Source organism: Cardiocondyla obscurior, linkage group LG07 (assembly GCF_019399895.1).
Source record: "Cardiocondyla obscurior isolate alpha-2009 linkage group LG07, Cobs3.1, whole genome shotgun sequence".
Lineage (NCBI taxonomy): Eukaryota > Metazoa > Arthropoda > Insecta > Hymenoptera > Formicidae > Cardiocondyla > Cardiocondyla obscurior.
In genome coordinates this window covers 5,960,590-5,981,487 of record NC_091870.1, presented here as the reverse complement: position 1 = coordinate 5,981,487, position 20,898 = coordinate 5,960,590, and the positions used below count along the sequence as shown (strand labels likewise).

At 36.9% G+C, this 20,898-nt stretch overlaps 1 protein-coding gene across 8 annotated transcripts; it reads right to left on the bottom strand.

Moving 5' to 3' along the window:
• Nucleotides 1-1,870: 1,870 nt before the first annotated feature.
• Nucleotides 1,871-20,874, bottom strand: Dhc64c (dynein heavy chain, cytoplasmic). Of its 8 annotated transcripts, none has more exons than XM_070658959.1 (22): nt 20,631-20,874; nt 18,404-20,016; nt 18,175-18,310; nt 17,666-18,039; nt 17,376-17,411; nt 16,732-16,803; nt 13,282-16,632; nt 12,815-13,209; nt 12,422-12,732; nt 12,252-12,340; nt 12,041-12,070; nt 10,734-11,880; nt 10,144-10,639; nt 9,245-9,860; nt 8,375-9,169; nt 8,075-8,276; nt 7,707-7,902; nt 6,247-6,364; nt 5,789-6,160; nt 2,936-5,698; nt 2,601-2,798; nt 1,871-2,409 (listed from the first exon to the last, which is right to left on the bottom strand). In XM_070658959.1, exons 1-22 carry the CDS (start codon nt 20,872-20,874, stop codon nt 1,975-1,977), a joined length of 13,989 nt encoding a protein of 4,662 aa, XP_070515060.1. In that variant the 3' UTR covers nt 1,871-1,974. The 8 variants fall into 8 exon arrangements, with proteins under 8 accessions (XP_070515060.1, XP_070515059.1, XP_070515062.1 ...); XM_070658958.1 differs by lacking the exon at nt 7,707-7,902 and adding an exon at nt 7,091-7,289; XM_070658961.1 differs by lacking the exon at nt 12,041-12,070.
• Nucleotides 20,875-20,898: the final 24 nt, after the last annotated feature.

The window sequence follows — 20,898 nt, the reverse complement described above, 5'->3', positions numbered from 1 at the left end:
TCTATATTCATATATGTACATAAATATAAATGAAATAGAGTGTCTTAGATCAACCAAACTTTTATTGCGAATTTGAAGCAAAACTTCGTTTTGAATGAGATAAGAAATTTAATTGGTTGACATTTTAAGGTTTAAAATATACTTAATTTATCATTAAAATTTTTTTTGTATATATTAGGTTTATGTACAATAAATTTACACGTAGAGATATAATAATTTTTAAAATAATATTTCATATTTATAGTTTCACAAAGCTGAGTTAAATTAAATTACTAGAACACTTCACTATATTTCACATATTTCGAAAATAATTGTCCACTTAAAAGAAAATGCAATATTGTAATTTGTGTTTTTCATATAACTTAACTAAATTAATTTTAAAATAGATATATATCAGTATGTTATTTCACTTTATTTTACAAATGTATAGTTAATATATAGATATATAGAATAAGTACGCGTAACAATATACAATAATAATTTAAGTAAAACTCTAATATTTTGTGTTCAATAATGGGAATAACAAAACCCGAAGTTGAATTCTTTTGTTGTATTAATTTGCTTCTGTTAATTTTTTTATTGATAATTATGTTTTCTTCAAAATTATTTTGTTCTATTAGTACACCGTGATGTATACTCATCATTTATATATATATATATTTTTGTATACGTTTATTTTTATAATTATTTTTCTATCACGAATGCATATATTTACAGCACAGATATTTTTGTGCTTCAACACGAATTTTTCGAATGTACAATTTTTTTTGTAAATATTTTGCGATTCGCATTCGTGGCATTAAAACGTGCATTACATACATACAAACGTGTACCCTGGGCAAAATAATTTTGACTTAATAATGTACAAAAAATAACGACATACACATGTAATACAATAATTATAATACGAAATAAAAAAAAAAAAGAAAAAAAAAATTGAATTTGTTTTTTAATAGCACAAAGACGGTACGAAACGTTTCGCATGCGTTATTTCTTCTTGAAATTCTTTCTTAAAGAAAACTTTTACATTTAAGGGGATTCTAAAGCTGTCGTTATTTTATTTTATCTTATTTTGCTTTGTTTTAATTTATTGTATAATTTATTTTACAGCATTTCAGCGTTGACTCGTACTACCGATTGTCGAAGCGACGGTGACATTAAAATTATATTATTTCGAATGGTCTATATGGGCCAGTCGCTAGCAAACACCGCTCCGGGAGCGGCGCTCCCGCTAATTTCGTAGCGGCCATTACAAATTGGTGGGAAACTAAACTCTTGCCGTGCAACTTACTTCTATACTCCTATACCTTTTAATAGTTTTCGAACGATTTCGGATGTTCGGAGCCGCGAAAAAAAACCCTCGATTGACGAGTTTGTCGATTTGTTTCTTGCTGCTTAGCTAATCGCACGATGTACATCGAAAATATGTAGTAAAAATTGTTGGATAATAAGTAAAAATATTGAGAATTTTTTTTTTATAGTACTTTATTAGATGCCATTAAGATGTTACAAATTCTATAATATTTCGATTCTTACATCTGGGCAAACAATCGTTTTGTTACAGAAAATTATATTTTAAATCTAAAAAACGTATACAATATTAAATAAACTATATATATATTACAACCTTCTGCATGGTAATTTTTATAAACGAAATGATGATGTACATTTAATTATATTTTATTGATAAAAAAAATTATTTAAGTTTAACTGTATCATCAGCATAAAATCTATTGAAGATACGAAAAAGCAATTCAGTGTAAAATATATGTTTCTTTCATGCTTTTATACTTAATATTTGTAGTAAGTTGCACGTTACTATGCTCTCTTTTCTTTACAAATGATGTAACATGCAGTTATATGTCTTAAATTGTTTTTTTTTTTTTTTTTTTTTTTTTTATTACGATAATATTCCTTTGCTTTTATAAGCGGGACAATTTGCTCTAAACGGGATTTTAACTATTTAAGCATTTATTAATTCAAAGCAGTGGATGTTAATACAGCAACCCCCCTCTCATAAAAACTGTGCGGTTCTTGACTAGGAGCAATATTCAAATCGACAGTAAATAGCAATTCGGTACGAGTGCTGTTTAAATAAACCGGCAAGGACAATTTGCCCTTTCTGATATCTTCCGTAGCTGATCGTGCCCATCTTAGCATAGTGACTGGTAAATCAGTCATGATAGTCGAAGTTAAATACAACTGGTTATCTTTACATTGCGCGCCTTGCAGTTTTAAACCAGTAACAGCGAAGGAGCAATCATCTGTGGCAATGTTATCACCGTCACCGATAGTTACGTTCAATTGCAGTTCCTCGAGTGACCAACTATTAGCCTGAGCGATGCATTGCCTGGTTGCTGTAATATAAGCCTCAGGATTCAGTAAACCTCCCAACCAAACTGGAAAACTCTGAAATGCAATTATAATTGAATTATAATTTTACGTCGAATTTTATTTAGGTAAGTTCAATAAAAAAAATATTTCTTTCTTTTTTTTTTTTTTTTTTAATTGAATAATTATGTTAAGCATATTTAAATAATTAAATAATTATTTAGTGATTATAATTCTAAAATAGTGCAATGATAAAAATCGAAATAAACCTTTATCTCCTTAGCTCCGCCTTGAGAAACTAAACGTGAAACTTCTTGTAGCTGCGAGACTCTATGACTAAAATCTGTGATCCATTGTATGACTGTACAGCCTCTTGGCACGGTATATCTCCTCCAACCGCCGGGCAGAATACCTTTCACTAACTCAGATAGCATCGTTCTGTGATAATTTGTCTGTTTCTTCTCACCCTGTTGAAATAATGTAAATTACAGTTATCCGAAATAATGTAAATTACAGTTATCCGAAATAATGTAAATTACAGTTATCCGAAACAATAGTTCCCTTTTATATTTAAGAAATAATTGAATAGAAGTAAGACGCTTACTTGACAAATTAATACGACGTCCTCCAAATCATGGATAACATCTTGAAGTAATTTCGCACCACTGTTGACTTCCCTTTCAAAGTATCTGTACAACGGGTCTTTGATATTCTCAACTGTTCTCTTCAAGATCTGTAGATTCTTTGGTAGTAATTGTAACCATGTAGAGGCTGAATTGTGCAAGGTCCTCATCCAAGACGGTCGACCATCCGCCTCAGCTTCCCTCGGCATATCTAGAGATTCCTCGTTCGAATACGCTAATTCATCCTCATCTTCCAACTGCTGCATCTTAAGAAGCTTGGAAACTAAATCGGTTCCTCTTGTGGTTAAAAGCACTTTTTCCGCGTTATTCGGCAGACCAAGCCAAGAAGGTGTTTGTCTGTCCGAAAGAGATTCGATCCATTTCAAAAAGTGGTCGCGCCTCGTGCCGTCCGGCATGGTGATGTGCCGTTGATTGCTCTGTGCGCCGTCGATATTCGCGACAAGAGCGAAGTCAGCTTCGAACGAACGCGGAGTGAAGAGCTTACGCAGGAAAGAAGCTAGGAGACGTTGATCGAAATCGTTGTCAATCTTACCACCATAGATACATTGAGAGAGAAGAGTTACTAGAGCATCCCAAGGTACTTTCTCCGGTGGTAGGTTCGTCCTACCCATAGCCGTAGCTTCGATCCACGTATCGAGAGTGTCGCAGGCGACTCTGAGATCGCTTTCGTTGAATTCGTAATGTTTTGCCCAGCCTAACGGCGCGTAACGCAGACGTTCCTGTACGATTGCATGGAACCACGCAAGCAAGAAATAAAGACGGGCTCTCTCGTTGGGCGCTCGCATCATTCTTGAAGCAGGTACGGTGCTAAATGTACGTAATAAATTTGCACGGATACCAGGAGGAGGCTCGAACACGAAAATCCTGCCAGCTCTCAATAGATTCACCGGCACTTTAGGATTAATCTCCATTGTTAAAAATAGTCGAAAACCAGCGTGCGGCTGAAGACTGTGCAGTTTCTTTTCTAGTTGCACCAACCATTGCGGAGCAAGATGTACATTTTTCAATAATACCCATCTTCCAGCCTTCACAGCCATGTTTATAGCTCTATCAGCCTGATTGAATCCTTCCGCCGATCCGATAGCGATGCTGGCTATTTCTTTGCCTAATTCTACGGCTAGATCATCCACTCTACCTGAAGCATCAAAGCCTGGTACCGAACACAATAAAGCTGGCACAGTGGCTTTCAATTGATTCTCTACAACGGATGCGAAATCGAGTTCAGCCTCCGCGGCAGGCATGAAAAACTCGTTGAAAGCTGAAGCTACTACCAAGGACGCGGCTGCAATTACGCGGTCCGGTCGGAAAGCTTGTATTATCAATAACTGATGCATCGCCGTTCCCGTGGGTGATAACGGCTTCTCCTCATCCCAGACCTTCGGCACGCATGTTTCAGGTGTAGACGACTGCAGCCACGCACCAAATTCTGAATTTTCTTGAATTTTCTCCGCGAGCTTCTTAAAGGCAGGCAATCTTATACTCAGACGCATCATTGCTTCTTGCTGTTCTGAACTAAGATTAGGTATTGGAGCCGCTCGAATGTTAAGCACGCCTTCTTTACCGCGCAAAAAGAACGTGAACTCGCTATCGTATGTGGATTCCGAAGGTATGCCTTTCAAGTGAATACGGCATAATAGCAGAGCAAAAGTCAGCCGGTCCGTGTGTAGCATTCCTCGAGCAACTCGTTCGTAACAGACGGAAAATAGATCGCGCGTGATTTGTATAAGTCGCTGTTCATAATCCGTTATGCTAGATAATTTTGGATTTTGTGATAATACGAACGTAAAGATATCTAGGAACATCTTTAGTGAATATTGATACAAGAAGTGCATCTGATTGAGACTATCCATCGTGAAATACATATTTGAACATGCTTGAGATAAAGGCATGTATTGTTGCGAAACCGTCTCAATTTCCGCTATAACTTTGTCGGTTTCCTCCACTTTTTTACTAATTTCGTCGGCCTCTTGTTTCAGGGTCTCGAGAGTGGTAATCACGGAATCGTCATCAAGAATCTTACCCTTGGCGTCGTTCAATGCTTGCAACAGAGACTTTTCGAGTTGCCGTAACCTCAGATGGAATTCTCCTTGAAGCTTGAGCTGATCGGATCTCTTCTCGTCAATATCTGGACGTTCAGCTTTCAACACTTGATTCAAACATTGACTCTGCAAAGAGCTTCTAGTAACGGTAAAGTTAACAAACGTAACTCTTGAACAGATATCTGGAGGGAATTCCACCGTTGGATCTCTCGTCGACAAAAAGATGACGAAAGAAGGTGAGAGATCTATATCTTGATCGCCAAGCGTAATTAACACGCGTCCACCTGTTCGTCTCAATTCTCGGTTCAATACAGGATTCAATATAGGATCGTAATTCTCCACATCTTGAACCAAGAGGGGATTACCGAATCGTAAAGCACTCTCGAGATTTTTCCTAAATGAATCGTCCAAGAAACTGGTCTTCGTAATTTTTCGATCTTTAAATTCGTTCAGAATAAATTCTGTTGCCTGTCCGGATGGATCAATGATCAACGGATATCTGTTAAAGCGCTTCAACATAATCGCATTCTCAGTGCAAAGATCATCGGTCGGCAGCGCATTCGCCTGCCATCTCAAACGCTCGTCCGGATTCGACAAGTACTCCGTTCTCGCGATATCAGGTCTAAATTGCAAGTTTGCATGCTGTAGATGTTGACACCATGTTGTGAAGAGATTTTGCCGATACTAAAATAAAATACGTTTATAAATTAACACAATTTATCACTCTAAATGTAAAAAAAAAAAAAAAAAAATTTTTTAAGAATTGGAACTCACGTGTTGATCGAAATAGCCAGCGTAAGCCAAGAAGGCGGAAGATAATAAAACATCTCCTATTATCGTGGACATTTGACTTTTAAATGTTTCACTTGTTGCTTCCCATCGTTCCCTTTCGATGACCAAGGATTTTAATAAAGCAATTGATCTGTTCACCTTAGCTTGCACGTTTTCAAGATCGGCTTTGATGGCTTGCGCCTGTGAGATAAGTTGAGCGTATTCTTCTTTGTACGCGAATATGCTCTGCTCCAATTGAACGATCAAATTTTGCACTTCTTCACCCTTCAGTTTATTAGTATCTGCTTGTCGTTCCAAAGAAGAAAGCTCATCGCGCAAAGGTTCAACTCGTTTTAACATGTCAGCATACTCGATCTAAAAATATATTTATTTAAAAAATGTCTTTTTTTTATTTAAATGTATAATGTTATCTTTTTCAGATTTCAAGCAAGGAATATTACCTGTGCAATAGCCCATTTCACCATAGGGCCACAAGCCAAGCTGGCACGATTAACTTTCTCGAAGTTATAATCGGGATTGCTCAAATAGCGGCTCTTCATTTTTTCCCTTACCTCGTCGCTAAATTAAAAAATTATTAGTTTTTGTTATGTTGAAAGTAAAATAATCTTTTATTCGATTTTTAACGTAATACTTTAAATTATATAAAAATATTTTTTATAACTTATTTCTTTTTTTCAACATTAAAAAAAATTAAAACTTAAGAAAGCAATTTTACTGTACTTCATATATGCTATTAACCCGATTGTTTTTATCAAACAAATTTAAGCAATTAATGTTAGTAACATATTATTATTATATTAATATTAATCGAACATTGTTAACATGCAATAAAAGAATCATGGTGAACATACACAACAATCTTTACCGTTAAAACATTAATATGTACATTGTTTGTTTCAAAGCGGTCTTAGAATTGCTTGGCAATATTTATAAAAAATCTGATTATCACAAGTTTGTTATAATATATCGGAGGTAAGTGTAAAAAAACATTTCATTCAGATTTACTTATTTTACAAAATCTCATATTTTCGACATAATTCAAATTTCAACGATCAAAAAAAAAAAATAAATAAATAAAAAATGAGATCATCAAACACGTTTAAAGATCGTAAAATCACTAGTTATAAATATTATTTTTATTGCAACTGTGCAGTTAAAATATATAGTCGTATTACGAATTAACGCTAATTACAAGATATACGATACGGTAAGATATTCTATCTTAAATTTGTGACAACTGATCTTTCGTTATCGCAAGAAAACAAATAATGAATGCATGCTTACGTAATGTCCCCGGTACTGAAATTAGTGACAATATTAGTGATAAAATTGTCCCTCATAACAACCGCACGGATAGATTTCCAGTCGCTGGCGTTTTCGCCGAGCAACAGGCAGATAGATTCCAATGCGACCTTCACAATCGCCGGCGGATTCGCCATGGAGCGAACTTCAACTAAATGTTGTTTCTTTATTGATTTCACCGCTGTAGGAACAATCAAAGAAGGCATTATTTAGTACAAGGAAGAAAGTGCGCAGGCATTAGAGAAAATTAAGTTAGGCGAAAGAGGATGCTGGTCTTCCTGTACAGCTGACCTAGTGTTAAACGTAGAAGCAACATAAGTAACATAACATTATACATATATTACGTCGCATCTTTACATTTGCAAAGATATATAAACGATCCAATGAAATATTTTCGCTATTTGCAATATATTTTCTTTAAAATATTGGCGTTATACGTTCTCCTTGCAGTTGTAATGACGCAGCGACGCTGAGTACGCTTAAATCAACGTGTACAAAAAGATGACACGTATTAAGTTGTTATAAACTGCAGCCTGTATTTCGTGTTAGAATCCCACGTGCGTGAACGTTGAATATTCAGCAGTCTCGCGTCGCTTACATGATATTTTCCGTATTGAAATTGACGATTGTAGGAATAAAGTTGTCCTTCATTATAATGGCACGAATTTGCTTCCAATCGGTGGCATTTTCCTCAAGTAACAGGCATATAGATTCGAGTGCCAGCTTTACTACTGCCGGCGGATTCGCCATGGACCGAATCTCGACGAGATGCTGTCGTTTAATTGCCTTCACGGCTATACGTAATATGCAAACGTTTTTCAACGCAAAGTTATAGTCGCAGTTTTGCAACGAAAGTAATTAAAAAACGTAAAGCAAATTACAATAAAAATAAACACATATGTTTGTAAAATAAAGAAATAATATACGCTTAAAAAAAAAAGAAAAAATACTGAAAAAGATATATACCAGTTTGAGCATCAATAACAGCTGGTTCCACCAGTGCAAGATCTGCCATGACATCGTCCCTCTTTTGGTTTATAGTTACGGTTTGAATTTCCAATTGTTGTTGAATTTCTTGACTCTGTACCTTTTTCTTTTCAGCTTCTTGTTGATCTTTGACCATTTGTCTTAATTTTGCATTAGCAGCGTCATTCTTAGCTTTCAATTTCTATATATATAAAAAAACAAATAAATAAAAACAAGATATTACAGATGTAAAAAATTCTATGCTATTAAGATTAAAAAAAAATTTAGTTTGTATTTTACCTCGGATTTAACAGCTAAACTTTTCTGCATTTCCTCCACCTGCTCAACTGTTTCAGCAATTTTACTCAGACCGACATTAAGATGTAATTGTTGTTCCTCTAAGTCACTTCTTTTCTCTTGATATAATTTGACAAAATGATTAATAAAATCTAAATAATGACGTGGTGTGATCGTCATTGTTCTGGCACCTCTCTTGGCCAGCCGCGTATTTGCTTTGTGCAAAGTCTGATGAACATAAACGCATGCATTTATTACGGCGTCTCTGTGTGCCGGTTGCGCCGGAATTAAAGAGCATACAGACGGGAAAAAGTCTGGACATCTCCACATGGGTCTTTCTAAATCGACTCGGTTAGTAAATTCTTTGCCGACTTGGAATAATGCATTGTCTGACCAGTCGCCAAACCAATTAAGGACACATCTGTTAAATAATGCAGGCGATGTCGCCGCACGATCTTTCAGTCCATCTGTATTTGGATTCATTGTAAACACGACGTGCAGATTTTTCATAACTTGGCCAGTGAACCATTTGTACAATTCTTCATTGGAATCCAACATTAGTCCTTCTCGTTGAGCACCTTCTTTACATTGCGTCATAAGTGTGGTGTATTCGTCACCCTCAAATAATCCGGGCACTTCTCCATTAGCGAGCAATGTGTTCATACGCTCAAGGAAACCGGAATCCAGCACGTTAGATTCGTCGAGAATAAACGCTATCTTTTCGTCCTTGCAACCGGATCTTCTCAACACCTGTCGTAAGTCTTCATCGAAATCTTCACCGGTATATTTATTGTGTACCTAATCGAAGATATTGATTGATTAAGAGACTTATTTGTTATTTTCAAAGTAAAGATAAAGCAGCATTAAAATTACCTTAATTTGGAAAATGGACAAACCATTCATCCACGCAACAAATCTCGATAAAGTAGTTTTACCAGCGCCAGAAACGCCAATCAGTAACAAGTGTCCCTGAGGCTGTCGGAAAATTCTGTCGATTCGTAAGACATGTTCAAGAACTTCGTCAAAAAGTACAAGTGGTACGTCCAGCTCTTCTTCATAGAATACTTTTAATCTCGCACGAACGTAATCTCTCAATTCCTCTCTATTCACTGGCACATAATCTTTTGATAGCCAGTTGCTGTATAAAATTGGTCTAGCTAATGCTTTCTCTCTATCAACTGACATAAAGTGTTTCAGAGCCACGATATCTATATTCTTGTTTGTCCAAGCTCTTTCAGATTCCTCCACCAACCTATCTTGGAATAGACGAAGAGCCTCGTGGGCCCATAAGCGCACCAAACCTTCCACAGAGAGATTGTCAAGCGGTCTAATAGCTTCGCAAATACCACGCACCCAACGTGTCATTTCACGAGGTGAGTACACATAGTGCGGTTGCATATCCTGAGTAAATCTCTCCTGGGAAGCCAGATAGAACTCTACCATTGCGTTCGTTAAAGGTTCTGCGTAGCCTCTCAAATTAGGTGTCAATCTACAATAAAAATTTTTTTTTTAAAGTTTTTTTCGTATTAATTAATATTTGTAATAATTTTGTTATTTAAGAAAAAGGAAATATATCTTAAAATAAAATGTAGCGAGTATAAATGCAAATATAATTTTATAAATAAATAAAATAAAATAAAATAAATAAAAATAAATAAATAAAATTAATGCAAAATAAACATTTTTTTTCTTTAATTGTTTAATAAATTAAAGTAATTAAAGCGGTTGTAGTAATCTATTTTGAAGATTATATTTAAACAGACAAAACTTACCTGAGCATGGCGCGCGTAAATGTACCGTAAATCTGCTTCAATGAGGTTTCTCCGGGGTAATCAACATAAATAACGGGTACGTGTCTCAAAAATCTATGACTAAGAGGTTTTCTGCCGGGATCTGTAGGTGGATTACAAGCACCTACAAACTGAATTCTTTCCAGAGACACCCATGCTTGATCACTGGTTCTATAAAAGCCTTTATGTTCTACCAATTGTCTCAAGAAAGAGATTACACGTTGCGTTCCATAATTATCCATATCAGGTAAATTAATCTCATCACAGAACAAAACCAGCCATTTGCCTAATTGCACCGGTGAAAGTACAACACCGTTAGGCGTTTTACGATATTCGCAATAGTGATCGAACGTTTTAAGTAACAGTTCGGGTGTCGTTGCGGAAGAAAAGTTAAGTCCAACAACCTCCATATCAGGAAGTGCTCGCAAAGCAGAGAATAACGTCATAGTTTTACCAGAGCCAGGTGGTCCACAAAGAACTAAATATAAAAAAAAAACAAATTATACTTTTAGAAACGTAAATAATAAATCAATTAATATATTTATAAGTAATAGTTATAAATAATTACTTACCTAAAGGTTTATGCTCGGCTAGCCAAGTATACAGTAAACTTTCGTGCCTTACGGTATCTAAAGTCGGCACGACAATATCTGGGCTAGCTACCTTATGAGTTTCCACTTCAATCTGAGGAACTTTGTTGCTCCAAGGTAACCATTCGCCATGTATATTTACTTCAAAGTCTATAATAGGTATATTATTTTGAGAAGGTAAAGGTACAGTTGTGATAGATCTAATGAAATCACCCAGGTCAGATCTAACTTTTAATTTGGCGTCTCCCGCAAAACTCCATAGGAGCGCGTAGACCAAGCACTTGGGCATGTAACGTTCCAGCTGTTCGATCGGCAAAGGAAAATCTATGTGAGAGTGATTGTATTGCAGTACATTGCGAACAGCTTGATTTAGCATAGAAAATAGAGAACTGAGAGCTCGTAAGCGCGTAAAATCCATTATATGTTCTTGCTTCATGGCATATTCTAAACATCTCACTACTAAACCGTCAGAAGCGAAATAACTCTGCATAATACTAGCGATTTCTCTCTGCACTGATAATGTAGGTGATATAGTATCTTCTTTATCTGAAGCTTTCTTGCCGAGATTATCGTCTTCGCCATCCTCTAATGGAATATTTCGTAAGCGTAGCATGTAATTTTCAAATATCATTTCTGTTGAAAGCACATCTTCCGAGAACCAAACCATACCGCATCGCGATACAGTGGCCAAAGTAGCGTATTTAAGATCTTGCACTTCGAACATAACTCTCACGTTTGGTGGTAAGCTTAAGCGTTCACCATTGGGCAAAGTGAGAAGCTTGTTATCGTCCAACACCGAATTCAGATTTTCGACCCATTCCGGATCGACATCTCCGTCAAATATGATCCATTGTCGTTTGTTAATTTCACCTCTGACGTTATCAATTATCTTTCTCAATATATGTGTGAATAATCCGTCTGTCCATTCACGTGTATTCGGATCTAACACGCCGTATAACGTTTCTTTACTAATCGCTTTGGGGTCAATTACATGAGCGACACTTTCTATGCCTTCAAATCGCTCTAATGCTTTAAGTAACACCTTCCAAGCCGTTGTTTTACCAGATCCACTTGGGCCAACCATCATTAATCCGTGATTTAAATTACAAATTTGGTATAATTGGAGTACCTATAAATAAAAAAAATATATATATATATATATATAAACAATATAACAAGTAGAAAAATGTACAAAAAATAATAATAATAATTATAACTTGCGACCCTAACGTACTAAAAGAAAAACATATTAACAATTACCAATGTAATTATATTTAGATTGATCTCACCTTCTCTATCCATGTTGCACCAACAAAATCCTTAATGTATGCATAAATGACATAAAAATTAAACCATCAAGCATATTATATGCATATAATTAATATTTTAATTAATGTTATTAATATCATACAAGAAGATAATTACAACTTTAATAATTAAATATTTTGTTAAATAAGATTAATTAAAAAAAAAATTCTTTTTATTAAAAAAATATATTACCTTTTCTTGCCAAGCGCCTCCTTGTTCGTCTCCTTCGCCGCACACTAAATATTCTTCGGTACAAACTTTCCTGATTTGATCTTTTAGTCCTGAAATAAAATGCATTTATAAAAATTTTTCTTATTAGAATTATCTATTTGTAACAATATAATATTATAATAATAATTTACCTTTCATTTCCGCACGCGTGTAATTTACATTAGGGAATACATCGCTGAGTAAGCTAAACAATAACGGAATATCCTCGGCAACTAATTTGGGAACCATCGTCTCGCAAACAGATTGAATAAGAATCTCTTGCTCCGGTAGATTTTCAGCAATCGAGGCTTCATCAATATTGGTTTCACCACGACTCTGCTTGCCCTCTTTAATTTTTTGAATACGATCACGTTTCACGTTTCCGGCGGAAATTAGCACGGATTTAAGTGCACGTAATCCAAAATCGTAATGAGATTGGTTAGAAAGTTGTTCATCGCAAAGTCTGCGAAAGGAAAAAAATGTTAATAATGTAGTAGATAATCTTTGTTATATAAAATTATTAATGTGTATATACGAAAACATACTTAAAGAACGGCACAATTTTACACGCCAATTTTTCCGCCGATCGGAAACCTTGGCTAAAGAGCATTACTTCGGCAATCAATTGTCGATCAGGCGTAGTCATAGCGAGTGATCTGAAAAGTTTCTTCAAATTGTCAGGTAGATTCGAACGTCCGGCGTATCCAGGATTCATGGTAATAAATATAGCCATATCGGTGGAGACTTTAACTTGCTTTCCAACCAATTCGACACAAAGAGTTCCTTCTTTTTTGCCTTCCATCTGACTCTTCAGCGCTTCTTGAATCGTCTGCACTTGCTGAGAAACGGCGGACAACATTCGTTCTTCCAAACGATTAAATTCGTCGAAGCAGCCCCACGCACCGACTTGACAAAGACCAACAAATATTCGACCCATAGCCTATAAAAAAATAAAAATAACATAAAACACAAATCTTATTATTAATATTATCGATATAATTTTTTTACTTACTTGAAAATCAAAGGTCTCATCGCAATTAAATACTAATACGAATCTTCCAAGCTGATGGCCTAACGCTTTAACGGACTCAGTTTTTCCTGTGCCAGCTGGTCCGAATGGCGAACCACCAAGTCGAGCTTCTAATGCTTGCGTCATTGTTAAATAGCATCTATCAGTTAACGGTGTCTGCACCAATCGATCTTGTACTCCCAAATATTCAAATCCGTAGAAGAACTTAGCGTTCGCCATATGTATCGTGAGCTGCTGAAGCTCTTCCGTTTGTCTAGGATCGAAATAAAATCTCATTTCGCACAGCCACTCGAAGGCCTTCGGATTTGAAATTCTATTAGCGATTAATCGTCTAGTAACAGTACGTTTATGCACAAATTCATTAATCAAATGTTCTAATTTTTTTCTTCTTAAAGCCGGCTGTTCTTGAAGAACAGAATCGGCCAAAACATTTAACGTACTTTCCACTTGTACTAGAACTCTTTCCAGCGAATTTTTACTCGGATCTGCTTGCGCTTCATGAAGAGCCGCTTCCACGTCTTCCGACCATAAAATCTGAGCAGCTAAAACGATTATCTGCGCTTGATACTTGTCACACCACTCCATAAATGCTTCCGGATTTATATTTCCATCTTTAAATTGTTTAATATCGAGTACCGCTTTCAAAAGACTTGAAGCAAGCGTTACGCGCATTTCTTTTTCCACGAGCGATAACCACTCATTGATTTTAGGATGGTCGATTGTAGATACTGGATTCTGAAATATAACTTCTTCACCTTCGCGCGAAGCGACGCCAGTGATAACCGTATTATCATCATTCAATAGAATAGCAGCTACGCCGGCAAACATCTTCTTGAAGTGCTTCTGTAACCTTGCAATATTTTTGCTGTTACCAATGATCTCTAACAAATCTTCGTCACCGACAAAGTAAAATCGTGGGAAAGAGGTTCGTTCTCTTTCCAAGTATTCTCCCAATGCCTTCTGTATTTTGCCAAGAAGATCGGCCAGACGCTCGAGAGCCCTTTGAACGCCAGGAATGTTTAGAACATCTATAACCATGGGAGATTTAGATACTTTTTTCATTAATCCCAAAAATTCGGAACTAATATTTTGAAAACGGGACGTTTCGACTGGTAATAACGTTTTAATATCTGCGCTGCCGGAGAAGATACCTTCGAGATAAACCCATCTTCGCTGTACGTCTATCCATACGTCAAATAGAGCATTAATTCTATTTAATTTTTCTTCCCATGTCAAAGCTTCTTCTTCAAATACCTTATAATATGGCGACAGTTTCATAGCTGCCACTGAATTGATGTGTTCTTTCACCTTATTGAACAAATCATCCCACCCACGTATCAATCTGCATTTATTTTGGTAATTTATTAAGTCCAGTTCGTATGTTTGCCATGACTCGCGTACTTGTTTCAAGAATTCTTCAAGTGCCATTTCGCCTTGAGCCACGAGAATAATATCTTTAACTATACTTTCATTTTTCTGAAGATTTACGTCCCAGACTTGACCGAGAGTAAGTTCGCTCAATACCCAATTCACTCTAAGCTGCTTTGTCAATTGTTTCCAATGCCTTTCTTTAAGCGCGTCGGATTTCAGTTCTACAATCAGCATATTCACTTTCGTATAACTCTGTAACATTTTCTTTACGTACTCATACGATGAATATTGTCTTAATCTTGCTGGAAGTTCTTTCAATTGTGCCATCATCGTATCTAATTGCTGTCGTAATTTCCGTGGTTGTACAGAAAGCCAAGGTTTCTCGCGCGTTTCATCAATTTGTGCCCATATTCTTGACAATTCTGACCAAACTCCCCTCAAATCCTGTAATTCTTCAAATACCACCTGCATTCTATCTTCGCTAGTCGATATTCCGCCTGGCTCTTGCAATTCTAATGCTTCTTTAGCCTTAGCAACATTATCTCTCTCTTCTTTAAGCCTAGCAAATTTACTCTCGAATAACTGCAGTTGTTGCAAAGCATCGTCCGGTCGCAGATGACCTTCCACCGGTTTTCCTCTCTCCCAGTCGCTGAGAAAATCAGTAGTTCTTGTTTCAACAGCTTTATCCTCGGCGACGATTTTCATCTGCAAGGATGCTACTTGAGTTTGAATGCTGGTATCTTTGCGTTTGATTATTTCGTTAAACGCACCCCATTCTCCTTCTATGTTATCTACATGCAACCACGAAGAAGGAAATTGAAATCTCTGACGTTCAAGTATCCTTTGACCCTCTCGATATATGTCCACTTGTTTCTCCCATGCTTTCATTTTACGCTTTAAAGATTGTACATATGTTATAAAACCGACTGCATCAGATGTACTAGCTGCTTCGATGGATTGTTGTTCTAAATCACTTCTAGATTTCGATACTTGAGAGTGGAAACTCGCCATCTCATTACCCAACAACGTTCCGAATTTGCCTAAAGTTTCTTTATGCCACGAATCATATTTTAAAGATACTTTACTCTGCACTTTTGCAAAATCTATGATTACAGGTCCGAATTCGCGTCTCGTATCCGAAGTATCAAACGTCGTTCTTGTCTTCTTTATGTCATTAAGACATTTCATCCACAAATTAATATTTTCGCCCAATTTGCCATAAAGATTACCTGGCTGTAAGTCCCAAAGAGCTTGATAACGTAACCATTGGTCAACATAATCTGCAATATCTTTCATTTTAAATTCAACTGCTTCGTACGCTGCCTCCAACGGTTGTTTTCCAGCAGGCAATTTCGTAAGTAAATTTCGATATGTGCCTGATTCAGGTTTATCCAGCCCAACTTGATATCTCGAGCTTTGGAGACGAACTTGCGAAGTAACGATCGCTTGCCACGCAAATAATTGTTGCATTATCTGAAACCTTGCGTCTTCGATACTAGGATATAGATACATAGTTTGGTTAGTAATTCTGACTTCATGAATCTGATTTTGAATTTTTGGATCACCACCAGGCTTATGTGTCGGTTGTACGGGAGCGTCTGTGTCCATACTCAGGTCTACTTCTTTTTTGTGACCAGTTAAAGCATCAGTCCATGCTTTTATTCCGGCTTCCAGTCTAGCAGCCAAATTTTTCTCTACTTCCTCATCAAGTCTTGCTACCCAGATATGTAAATTGGAATAATTCTTCAGAGATAGTTCATCTACTGATTTTTGTATCTTGGATAATATGTCGGCGAATGTATTTGCGGAATAAGGACACGTTTCAAGAGAACGGACATCAACATCTAATTGTTCTTCCACAACCAAAAGATCTTCTACTCTTTCTTGGAATGACACAACAGCATCCGATAAACGCTGCACGTATTGATCGAGTTTGTAGCTTTCCCAAACTAACGCAATACCCTATATAAAAAGAATCGATATAACTGTGATATTAAAATCTAATTGTTACAGAGAAAGCAAATATAAAGTAATAAATATATTAAAAACATTTTGGCTTACCTCGGAAATCAATGATAAGACGTCTTTACGCATACCAGCGACCAACGGTATAATACTGGCTTTATCCTCGATCTAAAAAATAATTTTAATTAATTCTTTAAAATAATATGTGATAATCCTACAATTTTACGACATAAATTACAATTTATCATTCAATACCGAACTCAGAAGTATGCATACTTAAAAATTTAATGTATATAAAATACAATCATGTGTGATAATATGTTCATGATAATTGATAAGTTAATATCAAATAGAAACAATTGTATGTTTATATCGCTTCCAAGCAACGTTTCGGATATGCGGATAGCCTTATGTATTAAAATAATAAATAAATATAATAAGAAATTTATAATTTTAATGTTTAAGTATCCGCTTTTACATAAATTTAAGAAGTTTATAGAGTTTGTGCTTATTTTTCTTGGTATTTTTTAGAAGTCATAATTTATAAAGCTTATAAATAATTCGACCTCCCGCACATCCGTACAAGCCTACATGTATTTAAAAATAATGTGTAACTCAGTAAAAATAAATTATGTTATCTTGCATTACGGATTTATCTACAATAGCTAAGCAGGCAGACATTAATGCATTTGCATATGTAGGCAAGATGCATAATTCTTGGAAGCGTCAAGTATGACTACCTTTAATGCGGGGCAATGGGGACTCCGATTCGTAAGCTAAAAATATTGGAGATCCAAAAAGTTAGAAATATCAATTATTCTAACATTTACCCTTTAACACCTGGCACTATTATCCTAGCATAATCTATCTTTTTGTTCGGACTGTTAAAGCTTTAAGTTGCTTATACCAAATATAATAATTCATAAAATGCGGAAACACTCAGGAAAAAAAATAAATATTTCTTTGCTAGAAATTGATTAATTTTTTGATAACAATATACAGAACTGCACGAAATTATTAATTGTCTCACCTTTTCCAATGTTCTCTCATAAGTTCTGATACTTTCGATGAGACTGATAGCAAAGGGATACAGCTGGTTAGCCTGGTGAGCCTTATTCACGATAGGTAAAGGCACGCGAAATCCAAGGTTCCTCAAATTTCTGACTTCTTTAGATAGCGTAATAATCTCAGGAAGGAAGTTTACTTTCAATTTCAGTATATTGCCACGTCCCGTTCTTGAACGCACACTCTCAATCGTGAAGATACGTCCAGTCACACCGAGATTTCGGGCTTGCACCTTGCGTGCCCAATCATCAAAAATCTCTTGCGTCGACAGTTTCATGCGGAAGCTATCTCCGTCGGCTTTCAATTTTTGACCTTCGATATGGCTTTCCCATCCTTTGCCTAAATACACATTAAAAATTAAATAGAATTAATAGAATTAATGGAATTAATAGAATTTACATTAACAGAATTAATAGAAATTAAATAGGCGTAATAGAAAAAATTATTTCTAAAGCTCAAAAGTCTAAAGATTACCGAGGACATCTTCGACGCGTTTTAAATACATGGTCAATTGGTAGTCGATTTGTTTAACCCATATTATTGATCCAGCTACAGGTGGTAAATCTCTCACCATGCTCATTCGGCAGCATTTACTTTGTCCGTATTGAACCTATAAAAAATTTTTTTAGTCATTAAAATGCATCTATTTATTTAAAGAGCAAATACGTCTGTTACAATTAAAATTACTTTAACGTCTACATACTTTAAATTTTTCGTGTAGCGCTTCGATATCATCTTTGACTCTTTGTATAAGTTGCGTTTGATATTCTCTGATGGCACCACGAATGTGCGGTCGTACAAAAAGCGCGTTAAATCGTGAAAATATTCTGAACATTTCGTTCGCGTTTTTAGCTGTTCCCAATTGATCACGGAGATGCGCCGTGATTCGCGCCTCTACACGCTCGATGCGCTCTTCGTATCTATGCACGGCGGCGTCCCAAGATTCTTGTCCTTCCTTCGTGATGTCCAAGCAATCGACCTCCTTTACGTTCTCGTACGCCAAGTTAACTTCGCTGATGGCATTTGCATCAGCAGCGTCCAACGCGAATTCCACCTTTACGTTATCGTTATCGGCGTTTTCCATCGTGGAATTATTACTGTTCTGGCGCACGGTAGGTCTGAGCACACGGACTATCACCGTTCTCAGTTGCTCGTGTTGTCGCCGAAAACGACGCATGTGTTCCATTCTCGACTGCAATTTTTTGTGCGCCGGAAGTACTCTCCATACCATCTTCATATGTTCATCGCGCTTCTTCTTTACAACATCTCTCAACAGGCCCGTAAGTTTATCGTACTCATCATCCCAAGTAGTGAATACTTCGAAGCATTGAGCCATAACTTTCTCGAAATCGTCAAATGGGATGTGCATCAAACGTCGCGTACCCAGCACTTTTAATAATTGCTGTCCGAGATCTCTCGAGATAGCTTCTACCAATCTCAGCACTCTTTGAATGGGATACTTGGTGCTCCTGATTTTTCTTAAATGCATAAATATTTGCTGCACACTGCTACGTATTCGTTCCAATTCAGTAGCAGACAGCAGATCGTTGATCGGAAAATCTTTCATTAACGGATTGTAATCGTTCACGGTAGCCAGCGCCTGTTTCAAACCGGTATCGGTGTCGAAGCTGACCGTAGCATGGAAACGCTTGCCGTGCTTGAGTATATCGAGTGTCAGAGAGATCTCGATGCTCTCTCGCTTCTCTTGAATGCGATGCAACGCTCTCTCGAGATTTAACCAGAACGATATTTCTTGAAGAGCCGTGCCAGACTCTGGATCGCGATTTAATTTCGTCACCTTCTGAATTTCTTTTATCCACCTGTTGACACCGTTCTGCAATTGATTTAAGAACGTTGAATCCTCGACCTTATCGCCAAAGTCCGCAACTTTTGGCTTACGGCCTTCCTCTTCGCACTGCTTAATAACTTGCGCAACGATCGGATGAACGGGTAACGAAATTTCCGGGATATCAATATTCTGTTGCAGATGCAGGAGACCCATTTCAAGTTCTGCGATCTTCTTCTCTACTAATGGCACCATTTTATCTCCATCTCGGTGAGCACGACCTGTTTCCTTAACGTAACTCTTAAAATAAGGTGCCATAGTTTTGCTTATCGCGTGCAACGTTTCATATGGTGGCCCGTCTGAGAAAGTAATCAGGCGCACTTGAGAATGAATGGATTTATCAGCCTCAACAATTATTCCTCGCTTTGTGAGAACTAAGGAGGCCATTTTTGGGTTGGAAAAGTGTATCTCGTTTGATATATAATAAGTGGCATTTTCCTTGTCTTCATCTCCTTCGCCACTGTCTTCTTCTGTTAATAAAAAATAACAAATAACTATAAAGGACCTTGTCTACCTACTTCAGAAAATATAATAGTTTACTAAAAAAAAAAAAACTGTACATATATATAAATAATATAAAATTTTATATAATATATATAAATATATAAAAATATATATAAATAATATAATGAATTTCAACATTTAATTAATATATAACTAAATAAAAAATTTTTATTGTCCAGATTATAAATACAATGTCCCACGTGATAGGGCACGAAAACGGATCGATGAATTTGTTATCAAACTACGCGTTACCCCTGCGCGTTCTCCAACGCGTAACGCAGGCATGCGTTGCGGGAGAAGGTCGGCGTGATCACTGGGGGAGACTGCAAAAAAATTAGCCGTGCATCGCCCACGTCAATAGATCCACGTACGCCGATACGCGCGTATCGATCTCATCGGCTCGAGTGAGTCATATTTGGCGGCAGAGCGCGGGGCGTGTAACGCACCCGCGATTGATTTTGCGGGACGTGCGAATGTACCGTTGCACGTACCGTCAAGATCAAGCTCACGCGATAATGGAGGCTCGAGTTTCCTGAGAACTCGAAGAAAACCAGGCGGACGATCGATCGGCCGTGCTCACCTTTGTTCGAGCTCCTCTGCACGTAGAGCGAGCTGACCTGCGAATCGCTGAGGAATTTGCGGATGCAGTCCTGATTGTAGCGCTCCTCGAGCGCGAGGTTGAACGCGGGCGGCACCGCATCCTCGTCCGGTAACAGCACGGTGACAGCCTTGCGCAGGTAGCTAGCGAACGTCGGGAACTCGACGGTCGCAACGTTCTGCGACTCCGGGGACGGTTCCCCGGAGCCGTCCAAGGAATCGCCCATGCCGGGTCAGTCTCGGTTACTTGC